General features: G+C 40.8%; 1 protein-coding gene across 1 annotated transcript in view; it reads right to left on the bottom strand.

Moving 5' to 3' along the window:
• Positions 1-15,743, bottom strand: part of Tmx3 (Thioredoxin-related transmembrane protein 3) — a gene marked incomplete in the record, with an annotated part of 113,999 nt that extends 98,256 nt beyond the window's left edge. Inside the window, 3 exon segments of the mRNA XM_070091520.1 lie at positions 3,075-3,163; positions 8,032-8,185; positions 15,702-15,743. Of these exon segments, the coding sequence (XP_069947621.1) occupies positions 3,075-3,163; positions 8,032-8,185; positions 15,702-15,743 (285 nt within the window).
• Positions 15,744-16,978: the final 1,235 nt, after the last annotated feature.

Below are 16,978 nucleotides of genomic sequence, written 5' to 3'. Positions count from 1 at the left end.
GCTTTCACTGAGACCCACATAAAGGATCACTTGGACAACGAAATATGGATCCCAGGTTACAACCTATACAGATGTGACAGAGTGAACAGGCAAAAGGGGGGGGGTTGGCCTGTACATTGCAGAGTCACTTGTTTGCACAGAACTGCTAAATGCCTCAAATGATGTAGTGGAAGTTTTAGCAGTAAAGGTCGAGAACCAAAACCTAGTCATTGTGATAGTCTACAAGCCTCCGGATGCAACATCCCAGCAATTCCAGGAACAGCTGTTAAAAATTGACCACTGTCTGGAAAACCTTCCAGCTCCTGCACCCAACATCTTGCTCCTGGGGGATTTCAACTTAAGGCACCTAAAATGGAGGAATATAGCAAATAATATTGTTGCAGTAATAACACCAGGAGGCAGCTCTGATGAAAACTCACACTCACACGAGCTTTTAAATCTCTGCACAAAATTCAATTTAAACCAGCAAATAATAGAGCCTACTAGACTGGAGAATACACTAGACCTCATCTTCACTAACAATGATGATCTGATAAGAAATATCACCATATCAAAAACAATATACTCAGATCACAACATAATTGAGGTTCAGTCATGTATGCGCGGAGCCCCAGACCGACATAATGAGATTAGTCACGAGGGAGCATTCACCAAATTCAACTTCAATAACAAAAACATAAAGTGGGACCAAGTAAACCAAGTCCTAACCGATATAAGCTGGGAAGATATACTAAGCAACACAGACCCCAACTTATGCCTAGAACAGATTAACTCGGTAGCACTCGATGTATGCACAAGGCTTATTCCTCTAAGAAAAAGGAGGAGTAGATGTAAAACAGAAAGAGACAGGCGCTCCCTTTACAGGCGACGGAAAAGAATAACAGAGCGGCTAAAAGAGGTCAATATATCTGAAATGCGTAGGGAGACACTGGTCAGAGAAATAGCAAGCATCGAACTTAAGCTAAAAGAATCCTTTAGGAGTCAGGAATCGCGGGAAGAACTAAAAGCCATAAATGAAATCGAAAGAAACCCAAAGTATTTCTTCTCCTATGCCAAATCAAAATCGAGAACAACGTCCAGTATTGGGCCCCTACTTAAACAAGATGGGTCCTACACAGATGACAACAAGGAAATGAGTGAGCTACTCAAGTCCCAATATGACTCAGTTTTTAGCAAGCCGCTAACCAGACTGAGAGTCGAAGATCAAAATGAATTTTTTATGAGAGAGCCACAAAATTTGATTAACACAAGCCTATCCGATGTTATCCTGATGCCAAATGACTTCGAACAGGCGATAAATGACATGCCCATGCACTCTGCCCCAGGGCCAGACTCATGGAACTCTGTGTTCATCAAGAACTGCAAGAAGCCCCTATCACGAGCCTTTTCCATCCTATGGAGAGGGAGCATGGACACGGGGGTCGTCCCACAGTTACTAAAAACAACAGACATAGCCCCACTCCACAAAGGGGGCAGTAAAGCAACAGCAAAGAACTACAGACCAATAGCACTAACATCCCATATCATAAAAATCTTTGAAAGGGTCCTAAGAAGCAAGATCACCACGCATCTAGAAACCCATCAGTTACACAACCCAGGGCAACATGGGTTTAGAACAGGTCGCTCCTGTCTGTCTCAACTATTGGACCACTACGACAAGGTCCTAAATGCACTAGAAGACAAAAAGAATGCAGATGTAATATATACAGACTTTGCAAAAGCCTTCGACAAGTGTGACCATGGCATAATAGCGCACAAAATGCGTGCTAAAGGAATAACAGGAAAAGTCGGTCGATGGATCTATAATTTCCTCACTAACAGAACACAGAGAGTAGTCGTCAACAGAGTAAAGTCCGAGGCAGCTACGGTGAAAAGCTCTGTTCCACAAGGCACAGTACTCGCTCCCATCTTGTTCCTCATCCTTATATCCGACATAGACAAGGATGTCAGCCACAGCACCGTGTCTTCCTTTGCAGATGACACCCGAATCTGCATGACAGTGTCTTCCATTGCAGACACTGCAAAGCTCCAGGCAGACATCAACCAAATCTTTCAGTGGGCTGCAGAAAACAATATGAAGTTCAACGATGAGAAATTTCAATTACTCAGATATGGTAAACATGAGGAAATTAAATCTTCATCAGAGTACAAAACAAATTCTGGCCACAAAATAGAGCGAAACACCAACGTCAAAGACCTGGGAGTGATCATGTCGGAGGATCTCACCTTCAAGGACCATAACATTGTATCAATCGCATCTGCTAGAAAAATGACAGGATGGATAATGAGAACCTTCAAAACTAGGGAGGCCAAGCCCATGATGACACTCTTCAGGTCACTTGTTCTATCTAGGCTGGAATATTGCTGCACACTAACAGCACCTTTCAAGGCAGGTGAAATTGCCGACCTAGAAAATGTACAGAGAACTTTCACGGCGCGCATAACGGAGATAAAACACCTCAATTATTGGGAGCGCTTGAGGTTCCTAAACCTGTATTCCCTGGAACGCAGGAGGGAGAGATACATGATTATATACACCTGGAAAATCCTAGAGGGACTAGTACCGAACTTGCACACGAAAATCACCCACTACGAAAGCAAAAGACTTGGCAGACGATGCACCATCCCCCCAATGAAAAGCAGGGGTGTCACTAGCACGTTAAGAGACCATACAATAAGTGTCAGGGGCCCGAGACTGTTCAACTGCCTCCCAGCACACATAAGGGGGATTACCAACAGACCCCTGGCAGTCTTCAAGCTGGCACTGGAGAAGCACCTAAAGTCAGTTCCGGATCAGCCGGGCTGTGGCTCGTATGTTGGTTTGCGTGCAGCCAGCAGCAACAGCCTGGTTGATCAGGCTCTGATCCACCAGGAGGCCTGGTCTCAGACCGGGCCGCGGGGGCGTTGACCCCCGGAACTCTCTCCAGGTAAACTCCAGGTAAATTATAATTTGCCTTATCAATACCACTAATAAAATACAGTATATAAAAGTTACTGCAACACAACCTAAATTCGTCTGACTTCATAAATAAAAATTTGACGAAAAAAAGCAGAACACAAGTCAAATTCCTCACCATGACAAGCCATGTTGAGTCTCCACGAAGCTCCAAGAATCTATCGCTAAGTTCCAGCACCTTGGAGGCACCATTTACATTTACCAAAACTGAAAGAGGTAAAAATAATATTTTTATTTAAGCCTCATACATTATTTTAAACTTTTACATTGGTTTTATATAGTAGATTATTCAGAATTTAACCCACAAGCAATGTGATATATTTCTCATTCAGTGATCCCCATTGTTAATTAGAACACACAGGACAAAACTACCAAATGTGTAAAATGAATAAGGCAAACTGTTATCACTTCCTTGAATAATGTCCTTGCTTGAAATTTAAATTTCAAATCAAATGGATTATTCAACAATAAAAAAATTTATATTTTTTAGAATTTCCTTAAATCACAGAAATGGAGCTCAAAGTATGGGAAATGTTTGATTTTTGCCGATGTTTAAAAGTAAAAAAATGATGTCATTGTCCAATAAATGTCCATGCAGCCATTCTAATATGCAGTCATGAATGGGTTGACATTATTTGTACAATTATTACAATACTGCAGTAGTCTGCATAACACTAAATCTTCTATTTTTTGTTTGAATAAAAATTCAAAATAGAAAGCAAGAGTAATATCAGAGGGGTCTGGAGATTTGACTGATGAACAAAGAAAATGTTATTTTAGAGCCAGGAACGTCTGCATTGTTCATTCTGGACCCTATTTTGAAATTGTCATATTTTTTAATTTGCGTGAAATTGGCCAAATTGCAAATTTCTGACCACGTTATTGGGTAGTTGAAATCAGTAAATGGGCAGTTTTTTGTACTCATTTGATAGAACAAATGGAGTTCTAATGAAATAGCTATGAGTTTGGTCGACTGGAACAATGGAATTAGCCAAAAATAGGGCTCAAAGTGGGCGAAATCGCCGATTCATAAATATCGCCAAGGTCGCTAACTTTGAGAGAGCGTAATTCCGTAAGTTTTCCATCAAATTTTGTTGTTTTGGTGTCATTACTATCGGGAAAGGATTCTCTATCTTTTCACAAGAAATTTTTTTTTCTTTCAAAAAATTTTCAACACTAGGTGACACCTCAGGATTGGGGGTTTCGACAGTCAAGGGGTTAACCCTTTGATTGTCACATGCCCCTTTCTGAAACTTTCATTCTATGTCGATAAGTTTTTGGAAAAAAAAAAATTATTTTTATTTACGAAATGATAGAGAATCTTTACCCGATGATAATGACACCAAAAGTACAAAATTTGGTCGAAAACTCACGGAATTACGCTCCCGTGAAGTTAGCAGTCTCAGTGACATATACGCATCGGCGATTTCGCCGAATTGAGCCTTGTTTATGGCCAATTCCGTTGTTCCAGTTGACCAAACTCATAGCTATTTCTTTAGAACTCCATTTTTTCTATCTGTTGAGTACAATTTGAACTACTCAATAAAGTGGTCAGAAATTGGCCATTTGGCCAATTTCACACAAATTAAAAAAGATGCCAATTTCAAAATAGGGTTCAGAATAAGCAATGTAGACATTCTTGGCACTAAAATAACATATCCTCTGTTCATTAGTCACGTCTCTAGGCCCCTCTTATATTACTATTGCTTTCTATTTTGATTTTTTATTCATACAAAAAAATACAAAATTTACTGTTATGCAGACTACTGCATTATTGTAAAAATGGTATAAATAATATCAGTGCACTAGTGAAAGAATATTAGACTCCCCAGCTGAAGTGTATTGGACGTGTGGTGTGATTTGTTTACTCCTGAACATTGGTAAAAATCAAACATTTCCGCTATTTTGAGCTCAATTTCAAGGTAGTTTTCATTGTGAAAGTAATCAAAATCATCTCTATTTCTGTAATATGTTTTCCATTTTATAACCTGAGACCATGAAAATGAGAATACAATGATAAATACTACATGAAAATACACCTCAAAATCGGCGTTTTAATACAAAAAAAAACGGTTAGTTTTTTTCCTCATTATGCACTATGCGCTGCAGAATTTTTTATGTGGTGCACACTGACCACACAGACCCATTCTCTCACATGTGAGCCTACCAGCTTTCTCCCGCTTGATTTGAAGCCACTAGAGTTTACGTGTATAAATATGTCAGAAACAGTGGTGCGTAAGACATATATATATGACCGAAACAGTCAAAGGGTTAATTGTACATACAGTACATGATGGTTATCCTTATTGTAAGGATATTATGACTGTTGGACATTAAGTAACAATATAACTTACAAGGCTAATGATAGGTTTAAAAACATATCCATTTAAATAAATACCGGCAAAATTATTGGCAATGTGTTACATAAAAGGACACTAACAACTAATGATACATTTATTAAGGCTATTCTTCACTTAACAAATGTTTTATCAAGGTAATACAAAGCAAGGACCCCAATCGAAGTGAGTTACTTTGCTTGACTTTTTTGGGTTATCCTAGGTGATTTACACTAATCAAAAATCAAAATCAAAATGCTTATTTCCTTGTAAAGCTTACAACGTGTAGTTTACATGTTACAAAATATTAATTACAAAGAAGGCCACTAGCATGTACTTATGCATACCTGTGTTTAAATAAACTTCTTACTTACTTAAGGTGTGAATGACATGCACATCAGTATCAAATGCAAGTTACTACTGTACGTAGATGATAGTGCTCTGTTAGTATCTGGTAAAGACCCACAACACATTGCTAATGTCCTATCACTAGAACTAGAGTCCTGCAGCAAGTGGTTGGTAGACAACAAATTAGTATCACTACACCTCGGGAAAACAGAAGCCATACTCTTTGGCACAAAACAAATTGAAAAGGGTAAATAATTTTAACGTCCAATGTGATGGGGAAAACATAATTACAGTAAATTCAGTGAAATACCTGGGAATCCCCTTTGACCCAAGCATGTCAGAACTAATAGGGAACAGTGCAATAAAGAAAGCAAATGCCTGACTAAAGTTCCTCTACAGACAGGTGCAGTGTATACCAATTGAGGCTGGCAGGACCTCACGTCTAGCTCCCATACAATGTATTATAGACTACCCTTCCCCTTCATGGTACTCTGCCTTAACAAAAAAATAATAACAATATCTTTATTTCTACAAGTATATGTACAAGGTATACAGGCCTAGCTGACATCAATGACATACTACTACTGTACATAGAAAGCCCCATGATATGCAGAGGATTTCAGGCAAATTCAGTTTTGTCCCAGGATGAGACCCACACCAGTCAACTAACACCCAGGTACAGTGGACCCTCGACCAGTGATGGCATCGATTAACGATAAATGTGACTAGCGATACATTTTATCGCAAAAATTTTGCCTCGATTAGCGCTAAAAAACTCGACCAACACTATTCGTTCCCTCTGAGTCCACTTCTGGCCAGTGTTTACAAGCCAGCCAGCCACCGCGGTCGCTTCCAAGCATACAATCGGAACATTTCATATTATCACAGCCTTTTTAGTGATTGCACCTGCAAAATAAGAAAGCTTCTAGTGCCAACCCTACAGCAAAAAGGGTGAGAATTACTATGGATATGAAGAAAGAGATCATTGCTAAGTATGAAAGTGGAGTGCGTGTCTCCGAGCTGGCCAGGCTGTACACAAAACCCCAATCAACCATCGCTACTATTGTGGCCAAGAAAATGGCAATCAAGGAAGCTGTTCTTGCCAAAGGTGCAACTATGCTTTCGAAACTGAGATCGCAAGTGATACAAGATGTTGAGAGACTGTTATTGGTATGGATAAACGAAAAACAGATAGCAGGAGATAGCATCTCTCAAGTGATCACATGTGAAAAGGCTAGGAAGTTGCATGACGATTTAATTAGAAAAATGCCAGCAACTAGTGGTGATGTGAGTGAACTTAAAGCCAGCAAAGGTTGGTTTGAGAGATTTAAGAATCGTAGTGGCATACATAGTGTGATAAGGCATGGTGAGGCTGCCAGTTTGGACCAAAAAGCAGCTGAAAAATATGTGCAGGAATTCAAGGAGTACATAGACAATGAAGGACTGAAACCTGAACAAGTGTTTAATGGTGACACTGACAATGTTGTGAAACACTTTAGGAATGTCATAAAGGAACGGGAGGTACAGGCTTCTATGGGCAGATATGTTGTGCGACAGAGGTCCAGTGACTCTCAAGCTGGTCCTAGTGGCATTAAAAGAAGAAGGGAAGTAACCCCGAAAAAGGACTTGCCACCTCAAGTCCTAATGGAAGGGGATTCCCCTTCTAAACACTAAGACCATCAACACACTCCCCTCTTCCCATCCTATCAATCATCACCAGATCTTCAATAAAGGTAAGTGTCATGTAACTGTGCATGTCTTCTTCAGTTTGTGTGTATTAAAATTAATATTTCATGTGTTAAAAAAAAAAATTTCAATACTTTTGGGTGTCTTGCACGGATTAATTTGATTTCCATTATTTCTTATGGGGAAAATTAACTTGACTAACGATTATTTTGACTAACGATGAGCTCTCAGGAACGGATTAATAGCGTTAGTCGAGGGTCCACTGTACTCTTTATTACTGATGGGTAAATATAAACATGCTCAATGTTTCTACCCTCGCCGGGACTCAAACTCACTCACGTGTGAAGCGAGAGCTTTTGCCACCAGGCCACGGGCAAGAGAGCATGTAGGCCAGAATGAATTACAACAAATGGATATGCTGAATGATGAAGACAGAGTAAAACAACTAAAGCTAAATTACGTTTATAAAATTGCTCACAACCAGTGTCCCTAATATCTGACTGCCAATTTTGTTATGGCTAGGAACCAAAGCAATTATAGAACTAGGGGAAGGGAGAACAACTTTGCAGTACCTAGAGTCAGTGGTCAGGCTTCAAAGACTTTTCTGTACTGCAATAAAAGAGTGGAATAGACTAACAAAAAAAGGCACAATACCGTGACTGGAACAATACGCAAATAGCATGCACATAGAAGAGAGGAGCTTACCACTATGTTTTGGTCCGACCTGGACTCTCTCCAGGTAAATTCCAGGACCCCTATATCTCTTATGCTCCTCTCTTCTATGTGCAGGTTTTCTGTGTAGTGGAATTGACTGCCTGCACAAGTCAAAGCCTGTCAGCCAGTCCAAGCTGTAAACTACCTATGTAAATATACCTCCTACAATATGTCAACCACATTGTAAACTTGCAAGGAAATAAACAATTTGAATTTGAAGATAACCAAAATATAACCCCCCCCCCCCCATGAATAAGGCTGCAGAATGGAGGAGTGATTTCTTGTATGAAAATAACTAATTTTACCTCTCCCCTAGTATATTTCATTTATTATAACTGCTTTTATAATTATCACAAAGTCCCCAATGGAAATAAGTCACTTTATGACTTTTTTGGGTTATCCTAGGTTCTCTACACATATGCTGCTATGTATGATAATCTATGTAACTGTATTTGTATATACCTGAATAAGCTTGCTTGCTTACTTATTAATGAAAACAAGTCACCCTGTCTAACTTTTTGGGATTATCTTAGGTTATTTAATCTATGTATGATATTTGTACTTATGTGTACCTGTACCTAAATAAACTTAGTAACCTTCCTGGATAGTATATACCTATAATTATTAGTAGTATAATTGAAACTAAGCACTAAACACAAGTCATACAGCCATATACCTATAATAATAATAATCTATTTCTACAAGTACATGATACAACGTATACAGACCAAGCTGACATCACTGACATACTAGTAGTATATGGAAAGCCCCTTGTTATGTAGAGCATTTCGGGCAAATTAGGCTTTGTCCCCAGGATGCGACCCACACCAGTCGGCTAACACCCAAGTACCTATTTACTACTAGATGGACAGGGACTGCAGGTGTCTTAAAGAAACACTCCAGTTTCCACCCGTACTGGGAATCGAACCACGGACCATAATGTGAGGTGAGTCCGCTACCAACCGAGCTACGGGATATTGCCTATCCTACCTGGCTACTGGTTTTCAAATTATTATTTATGCGGAAGCGCTACGCCTGTATGGGTTATATAGCACCTGGAGAATGGGAGGCAACCAGATTTGATCCAGGAAAATTGATTGTCAAATTCCGGATCAAGAGCCCTTCACCAGCGTCTAGATCCCTTGAAGGGTTTCAACACAGTTGAAGTATTGCCCAAGAAAACTGTATAGTCCTTGTGGCTTAGCGCTTCTTTTTGATTATAATAATAATGCCCAAGAAAAACTAATAACTATACAGTGCCCATTAACATATATCGGTTTTCTGCTCAGTATTATGACGTGAAGTTAAATATTTTTTATTAATACATAGCACAAACGAATTTGTTGAAGAGAGTCACGCCTCCGGTCGATACCTCTGCCTTGGTAAGTACCCACTCAACCTATTACCCAGTATTGGAGAACAGGGGGGGGTTGGATTTTGACAAGTGTCCAGTGTAAAGGTCACAGAGTGTATAAATGTTACCTGCGAAGACAACAAGGAAGTGTAAAAGGTCCATGTTGTATTAGCACCACAGATAACTTTGTCACAGAAGTATCGAGCAAGGCGTCCCAGGCCTTACTGAGTCTCATCCTCCCCTGAGTCCCCTCCCATCCCCGTCCCTAAGGGGCTTTGTTAGGGACTGGTGGAAGAGGTGGGACAAATCTATTACATAAGTTTACTTAGATACAATTTACACACGCATAATTACACAAGTTTTGCTTTATTACAATTCTCTAACATAGAATACATGAGTAATTACCTAGGATAAACCCCATGAAAAGAAGTCGGGCATAGTGATAATATCCTTTCGTACATTCTTTCTAGATCTAAATTTACCCAACTTAATTACATTATTTCCAGGTCTTTCTTGATCATATGCCATCAGTACCATATTTACACCTCATTTATGCCTGTCTTTCACTTGTATGATATACACCAATCAAGTCTCCCCTCAAGAGTATGAAGGTTGAAGGCTCTCAGTCTATGTTCCTATGAGATTCTTTATACAGTCGATTAATTCTTCAATTTTTCTCTTCTTGTTTTGCAATGAATTTATACGTGCCCTGTGGTATGGAGACCAGAACTGCGTTATATAATCCAAATGAAACCTTTTTAATGAAATGTAGAGTTGTACCAACGACCCCGATGAAAAGAAGTCACTTTGACTTTTTTTCGGTTATCCTTGGTAATCTACACATATGCTGCTATGTATTTATTTATTTATTTATTTGAACATGATACATAGAAGTACAAGGAAATACAGTGGTTAAGTGTAACATGCCAAAGCCCCTTGTATGCAGAGCATTATGGGCAGGCTTAAAATTAACTTAAGATTAACTAAGCAATAATATAGTCAGTGGTAAACATTGTTGTGGTATAAACCTTGGTAATAAATACCGACAAGTTGGTTTAGAAAGACACGTAAGCAAACACTATAACATATTTATTAGAAAACGTTTCGGTCCTGGGACCTTGATCACTTCTAACATACAGAGGTAGAAAGACATTATATATATAGGCGGAGAGTGAGATGTGACGCACGAAATGCCTCTAACAGAGACGATGTAAGGTACGCCTGTGTCCTCCACATTATTATAATCAAGGGGAAGCGCTAAACCCGGAGGATTATACAGCGCCTGGGGGGGATGTGGAAGGCATTCAGTCTTAATTCGGGGAACTGGTGCACAGATCCAATTCCCTAAATCAAGAGCCCCTCACCAACATCAAGGAACCTTCCTTGAGGGGCCACAGAGACTCCACAGGGCATTTGATGAATTGGAATGAGGCACAACTCGCTCTCACCGAACCAGACCTCAGACGCCGACGGTGCCTAGAAGCCTCACTAATCGTCGTCACCGACACTATAGAACGCAACACTGGAAACTACAAAATTTCAAAAACATTGGCATACATGATACTTAAGCAGCACCAACCCAACAACACAGGAGTCACATGATTTCATCGTCTACCCGTCCTCATCATAGGTAGAGGTTGTTTTGATAAAGACCTGCCTCGCATGAGCCAGTAGGCCTTCTGCAGTGTTCCTCCATTCTTATGTTCTTATGACATTCCTCAGGTCACGTGCGTCACATCTCACTCTCCGCCTATATATATAATGTCTTTCTACCTCTGTATGTTAGAAGTGATCAAGGTCCCAGGACCGAAACGTTTTCTAATAAATATGTTATAGTGTTTGCTTACGTGTCTTTCTAAACCAAATATTGTTGTAAATAACAAAAAGGCACAATACCGTGACTGGAACGATACACAAATAACCCGCACATAAAAGACAGACAGTTAACAATTAAGCACAAATGAGTATTTCAAAGACAGGTCATATGGTCATTTACTGTGTTGCTGTGCATGCAGTAGAATGGAGTATTCTGTTAGATAATGTAATTAAAAATAACAAAGTTTGATTGGGTCACAGGTTAAACATTTATGAGATACAGTTATTCAGTATTTATTTAGTTGTGAGTGAGTAAGTGATTTTCAAGAAGAGACTTGAATTTATAAACAGTGTTTCTTTTATATTCACAGGTAATGAATTCCAGATTTTTGGACCTTTTATGTGCATTGAGTTTTTGCATAGTGTGAGATGGACACGAGGAATATCAAAGAGTGATCTGTGCCTTGTGTTATGGTCATGTGTTCTGTTGAGGTTGGTAAAGAGACGTTTGAGGGGAGGGTTTATATCCAAGTTAAGTGTTCTAAGTATGTAGTAGGTACAATAATAAGTATGGATGTTTTGTATGGTGAGTAGGTTTAGAGTTTTGAATATTGGTGGAGTGTGCCGCCTATAGTGGGAATTTGTTATCATTCTGACTGCAGCCTTTTGTTGGGTAATTAATGGTCTGAGATAGTTTATTGTTGTTGAGCCCCATGCACAAATTCCATAGGTGAGATAGGGGTAAATAAGTGAGTGATATAGGGCCAGGAGAGCTGACTGTGGAACAGTACCGTATCTTCGATAATATGCTTACGGTCTTGGAAATTTTCTTGGAAATTTGTTGTATATGTGTTTGAAATTTGAGTCTGTTATCAAGGTGGATTCCTAAGAATTTTCCCTCTGTGAGCTTTGTGATAGAAGATCCGTTTATCATTATGTTAAGAGGGACATCTGTAGCTCTGTTTCCAAACTGAATGAAGCAGGTTTTGTCAATGTTGAGAATAAGTTTGTTAGTCCTCATCCAGGTAGATATTTTCTGTAATTCGGTATTCACAGTATTGGCTAGCATGACTGGGCTCGGGTGAGAGAAGACCTGGAGAGAGTTCCGGGGGTCAACGCCCCCGCGGCCCGGTCTGTGAACAGGCCTCCTGGTGGATCAGAGCCTGATCAACCAGGCTGTTGCTGCTGGCTGCACGCAAACCAACGTACGAGCCACAGCCCGGCTGGAACCTCAATTATGTTGTGATCTGAGTATATTGTTTTTGATATGGTGATATTTCTTATCAGATCATCATTGTTGGTGAAGATGAGGTCTAGTGTATTCTCCAGTCTAGTAGGCTCTATTATTTGCTGGTTTAAATTGAATTTTGTGCAGAGATTTAAAAGCTCGCGTGAGTGTGAGTTTTCATCAGAGCTGCCTCCTGGTGTTATTACTGCAACAATATTATTTGCTATATTCCTCCATTTTAGGTGCCTTAAGTTGAAATCCCCCAGGAGCAAGATGTTGGGTGCAGGAGCTGGAAGGTTTTCCAGACAGTGGTCAATTTTTAACAGCTGTTCCTGGAATTGCTGGGATGTTGCATCCGGAGGCTTGTAGACTATCACAATGACTAGGTTTTGGTTCTCGACCTTTACTGCTAAAACTTCCACTACATCATTTGAGGCATTTAGCAGTTCTGTGCAAACAAGTGACTCTGCAATGTAACACCCCCCCCCCCTTTTGCCTGATCACTCTGTCACATCTGTATAGGTTGTAACCTCACGTACGAGCCACAGCCCGGCTGGTCAGGAACCGACTTTAGGTGCTTGTCCAGTGCCAGCTTGAAGACTGCCAGGGGTCTGTTGGTAATCCCCCTTATGTATGCTGGGAGGCAGTTGAACAGTCTCGGGCCCCTGACACTTATTGTATGGTCTCTTAACGTGCTAGTGACACCCCTGCTTTTCATTGAGGGGATGTTGCATCGTTTGCCAAGTCTTTTGCTTTCGTAGTGATAATTTTCGTGTGCAAGTTCGGTATTAGTCCCTCTAGGATTTTCCAGGTGTATATAATCATGTATCTCTCCCGCCTGCGTTCCAGGGAATACAGGTTCAGGAACCTCAAGCGCTCCCAGTAATTGAGGTGTTTTATCTCCGTTATGCGCGCCGTGAAGGTTCTCTGTACATTTTCTAGGTCAGCAATTTCACCTGCCTTGGAAGGTGCTGTTAGTGTGCAGCAATATTCCAGCCTAGATAGAACAAGTGACCTGAAGAGTGTCATCATGGGCTTGGCCTCCCTAGTTTTGAAGGTTCTCATTATCCATCCTGTCAGACGTATGTAGTGTCATCTGAAAATAGTGTGTTTGAGTAGTTGCAATGCATTTGGTAAGATAAGATAAGATTTCGTTCGGATTTCTAACCCCGGGGGGTTAGCCACCCAGGATAACCTAAGAAAGTCAGTGCGTCATCGAGGACTGTCTAACTTACTTCCATTGGGGTCCTTAATCTTGTCCCCCAGGATGCGACCCACACCAGTCGACTAACACCCAGGTACCTATTTGCTGCTAGGTGAACAGGACAACAGGTGTAAGGAAACATGTTGAAATGTTTCCACCCACCGGGAATCGAACCCAGGCCCTCCGTGTGTGAAGCGGGAGCTTTAGCCACCAGGCCGCCAGGCTGGTCATTTATGTAAACGAGAAAGAGAAGAGGGCCAAGGACACTTCCCTGTGGGACACCAACTGTATTTGGCTGTGTGGAAGAGTTTGCTCCATTTGTGTACACATATTGGCTTCTGTTGCTGAGGCATGACTTTAGTTAGTTGAGGGAGTGCCCTCTTATACCATAGTGCGACAATTTTGTGTGGAGCAAGTCGTGGTCAACTGTATCAAAAGCTTTACATAAATCATTGAAGATTCCCAGTGGGACTTCTTTTTTCTCTAGTGCAGTGTATATTTGTTTTAGCATGAGTATAATAGCATCTGTGGAAATTATTTAATTTCCGAAGCTATAGTGCCTAATAAGTGTTTAATGTGTTGATTTGGGTCAAAATGTATTTGTATTTTGAATGGAACCAACTGGGTTCCCGCTGCGCATGCGCAGACGTGCGGGGGTATAGGTCGAACTGGGGCACGGGAGGCGGGAGTGTTTTGAATGGAGTGAGGAGGCTGGGAAAGCATGGAACCAGGAAATTGGCGTTCACGGCGGCTTAAGGATTAATATAGGCCTCATTTCATAATAGGAAGTGTCGTAACTGTTCCTGGTGGAGAGTGAGGGAACGTGATTTACAGGACCACCGTAATAAAGTGGTAAAATGAGTGAATAAGGGTAGGACCGGGTGACTGGCGCGTCGCCATGGACTGTGTCCCGGGGAAAATTACCCTTGGTTTAATCACTCATCGATCTCAGATCTTAATGGAGTGATCTCTAATGTGTATAATAATTATGAGACATTAAATCGTCTTGTAAATTGTAATGTAATTAATGATAATAACGCTAAGTTAAGAGAATGCGTGAAGTGAAATAAGTCGCCTTGCTACCTGGAGTTTATCTGGAGAGAGTTTCGGGGGTCAACGCCCCCGCGGCCCGGTCTGTGACCAGGCCTCCTGGTGGATCAGCGCCTGATCAACGAGTGAACACGCTAGACCACGTTGTTCCCGTCACGAGGAAAGTGAAGTTCATGGAATCACGACTTCTAAACCGGGACAAACCAACGGATACCTCGTCCTGCTGGAATAAGAACCGTGTCGGTGTAGCAGGACATCGAAAAGAGATGGTGAATGGAGGAAATAAGGAGCATCCATCACCCACAGTTAAGTAACCTTTCTAGTTATAGCAGACTGATACTGGCCAGTTAGGTATGTTTTAATTGGATAGGTTATGGGTGATCCAGCCACATCAAGTGACCACCAGAGAATATCTGGTAGGTGGTGGGATTATGTACAAGTGGTTTTTCCTTGATGGGTATATCCATGTGTAACCTACCCCCCCCCTTCATTCAGTTAAACTAATATAATCTATACAGTCCACAATTAATTAGTAGCGCCGTACTTGAGGGTGCTACCCAATTTATACTGATCTCGGATAGATATGGATAAGATTGTGAGGGTCGAGGGGCCACCTGCAGTGACCAGAGGTGGATAAGTTTTCTCACATGTGTACATGGGTGACTATGGTAAATAATATCGTTGTTGTCTCCCAAGGAGATTACTCGTATGCATGTAATGTTGAGGTATGTACAAGTAATCACTCCTATAAAATTTTCCATATCTGCCCGCTGGTCCTTCCTGAACCGGATGCAATCAGTGAAAAATTAATTGAATTAATTACTTAATAATTAAGTGACTGATTGAAGAAAGTGGGTATAGGGTACACAAATTTAATCGGTCGTGTAGTGGATGATAATTAGCCCAATTAATTACTAGCACATGGGTGGCTAGGATTTATACAAGTGCAAGAATTACTCACACAAAGTGTCTACTTAAGTCGTATAATTGGTGATTATTAATTCTCTAACCATGGCTGGGTCTGAGGAAGTTAGTGCGACTGGCAAGTCCATGGATGCCAAAGCAAAGAAAGCGTCACTACAAGCTCGGAAGGGTCATGTTACTAAATCATACAACAAGTGTATGGAGTTAATGAGACAAGAAACGGTAAACCCTGATGTATTAAAGCTACACCTAGATGCCTTAGAAAGTAGATATGAGTCATATAAATTGTGGTACAAGGACTGTGAGAGCGATCTTCTGGTGAATTGTGCAGATGATGCTGAAAGGGAGCGGCTGCTGGATCAATATTATGAAGTGGACGACAACATTGTGTCCTGCAAAACTAAGGCTTTAGAGAAGGTAAAGGGTGTAGACAATGTTGTTGGTCAACCTAGTAAGGAAAATCAGAGGTGTCTACCAAAACTCCCAGAATTATGCATGCCTGTGTTTAATCCGGGAGAAAACTGGGAGGAGTTTTGGTCTATCTTTAAAGCAGTCATACATGATAGGAGTGATCTTGCAAGTGTTACCAAATTATGCTATTTAAAGGGACAAGTAAGGGGAGATGCGCATGTTCTCATACAAGCATTCCCAAATGTAGATGACTCCTATAGTGAGGCAGTTGACTTGTTGGAGGCCACTTACGGTAACTTGGAGCAACGTAGGCTGGATCTAGTAGCTAATTTGGCTAGTTTGAAGACTCCAGATCACAACCGCAACAGCTTACAGCAATTTAGGATCAAACTAAAAAGCACTCTTAAGACCTTGAGTAATAAATATGATCTGGAGGGAGCAGAGTGGTTGTTGAGTGCCTTGATTCAGAATAAACTGAACCACAAGACAGTAGAGTGGCTATCTAACAGATATCACAAGGGTCACTTCGGATTGGAAGAAATAAGAGTGGGCCTGCAGGAGCTAATTGTCCAACTGCAGACCAGCCAACCCATTACCTCTAGGAATACCACGTCTACAGACCCCAGTGCACCTGTCAAGTTCCACAAAAGGAAACTTGATCCCAATATCAATAATCATAAGTCACCTACTAAACGGGGTTACGTAGGCACATATCAAGTGACAGGGGGCAGTTATAGTGGTTCTCCACATCAAAGCAAAAGGAGGAAGTACCACAATAAGGATACCCCAGTTGATAAGAGGTCAGGCAAAGAAAGGAGAGATTGTATCTTCTGCAACGGTACTCATTTCTCTAAGAACTGTAATGCCTATAATTCATGGGATGTGTTGTGATAGAAACACAGGCCTTATCTCTAGGCTTTATTGAACATAGAATCTTCATAGTACTTCTGCA

Source organism: Cherax quadricarinatus, chromosome 35 (genome assembly GCF_038502225.1).
Source record: "Cherax quadricarinatus isolate ZL_2023a chromosome 35, ASM3850222v1, whole genome shotgun sequence".
Lineage (NCBI taxonomy): Eukaryota > Metazoa > Arthropoda > Malacostraca > Decapoda > Parastacidae > Cherax > Cherax quadricarinatus.
This window is presented reverse-complemented; position numbering and strand designations above follow the sequence as displayed.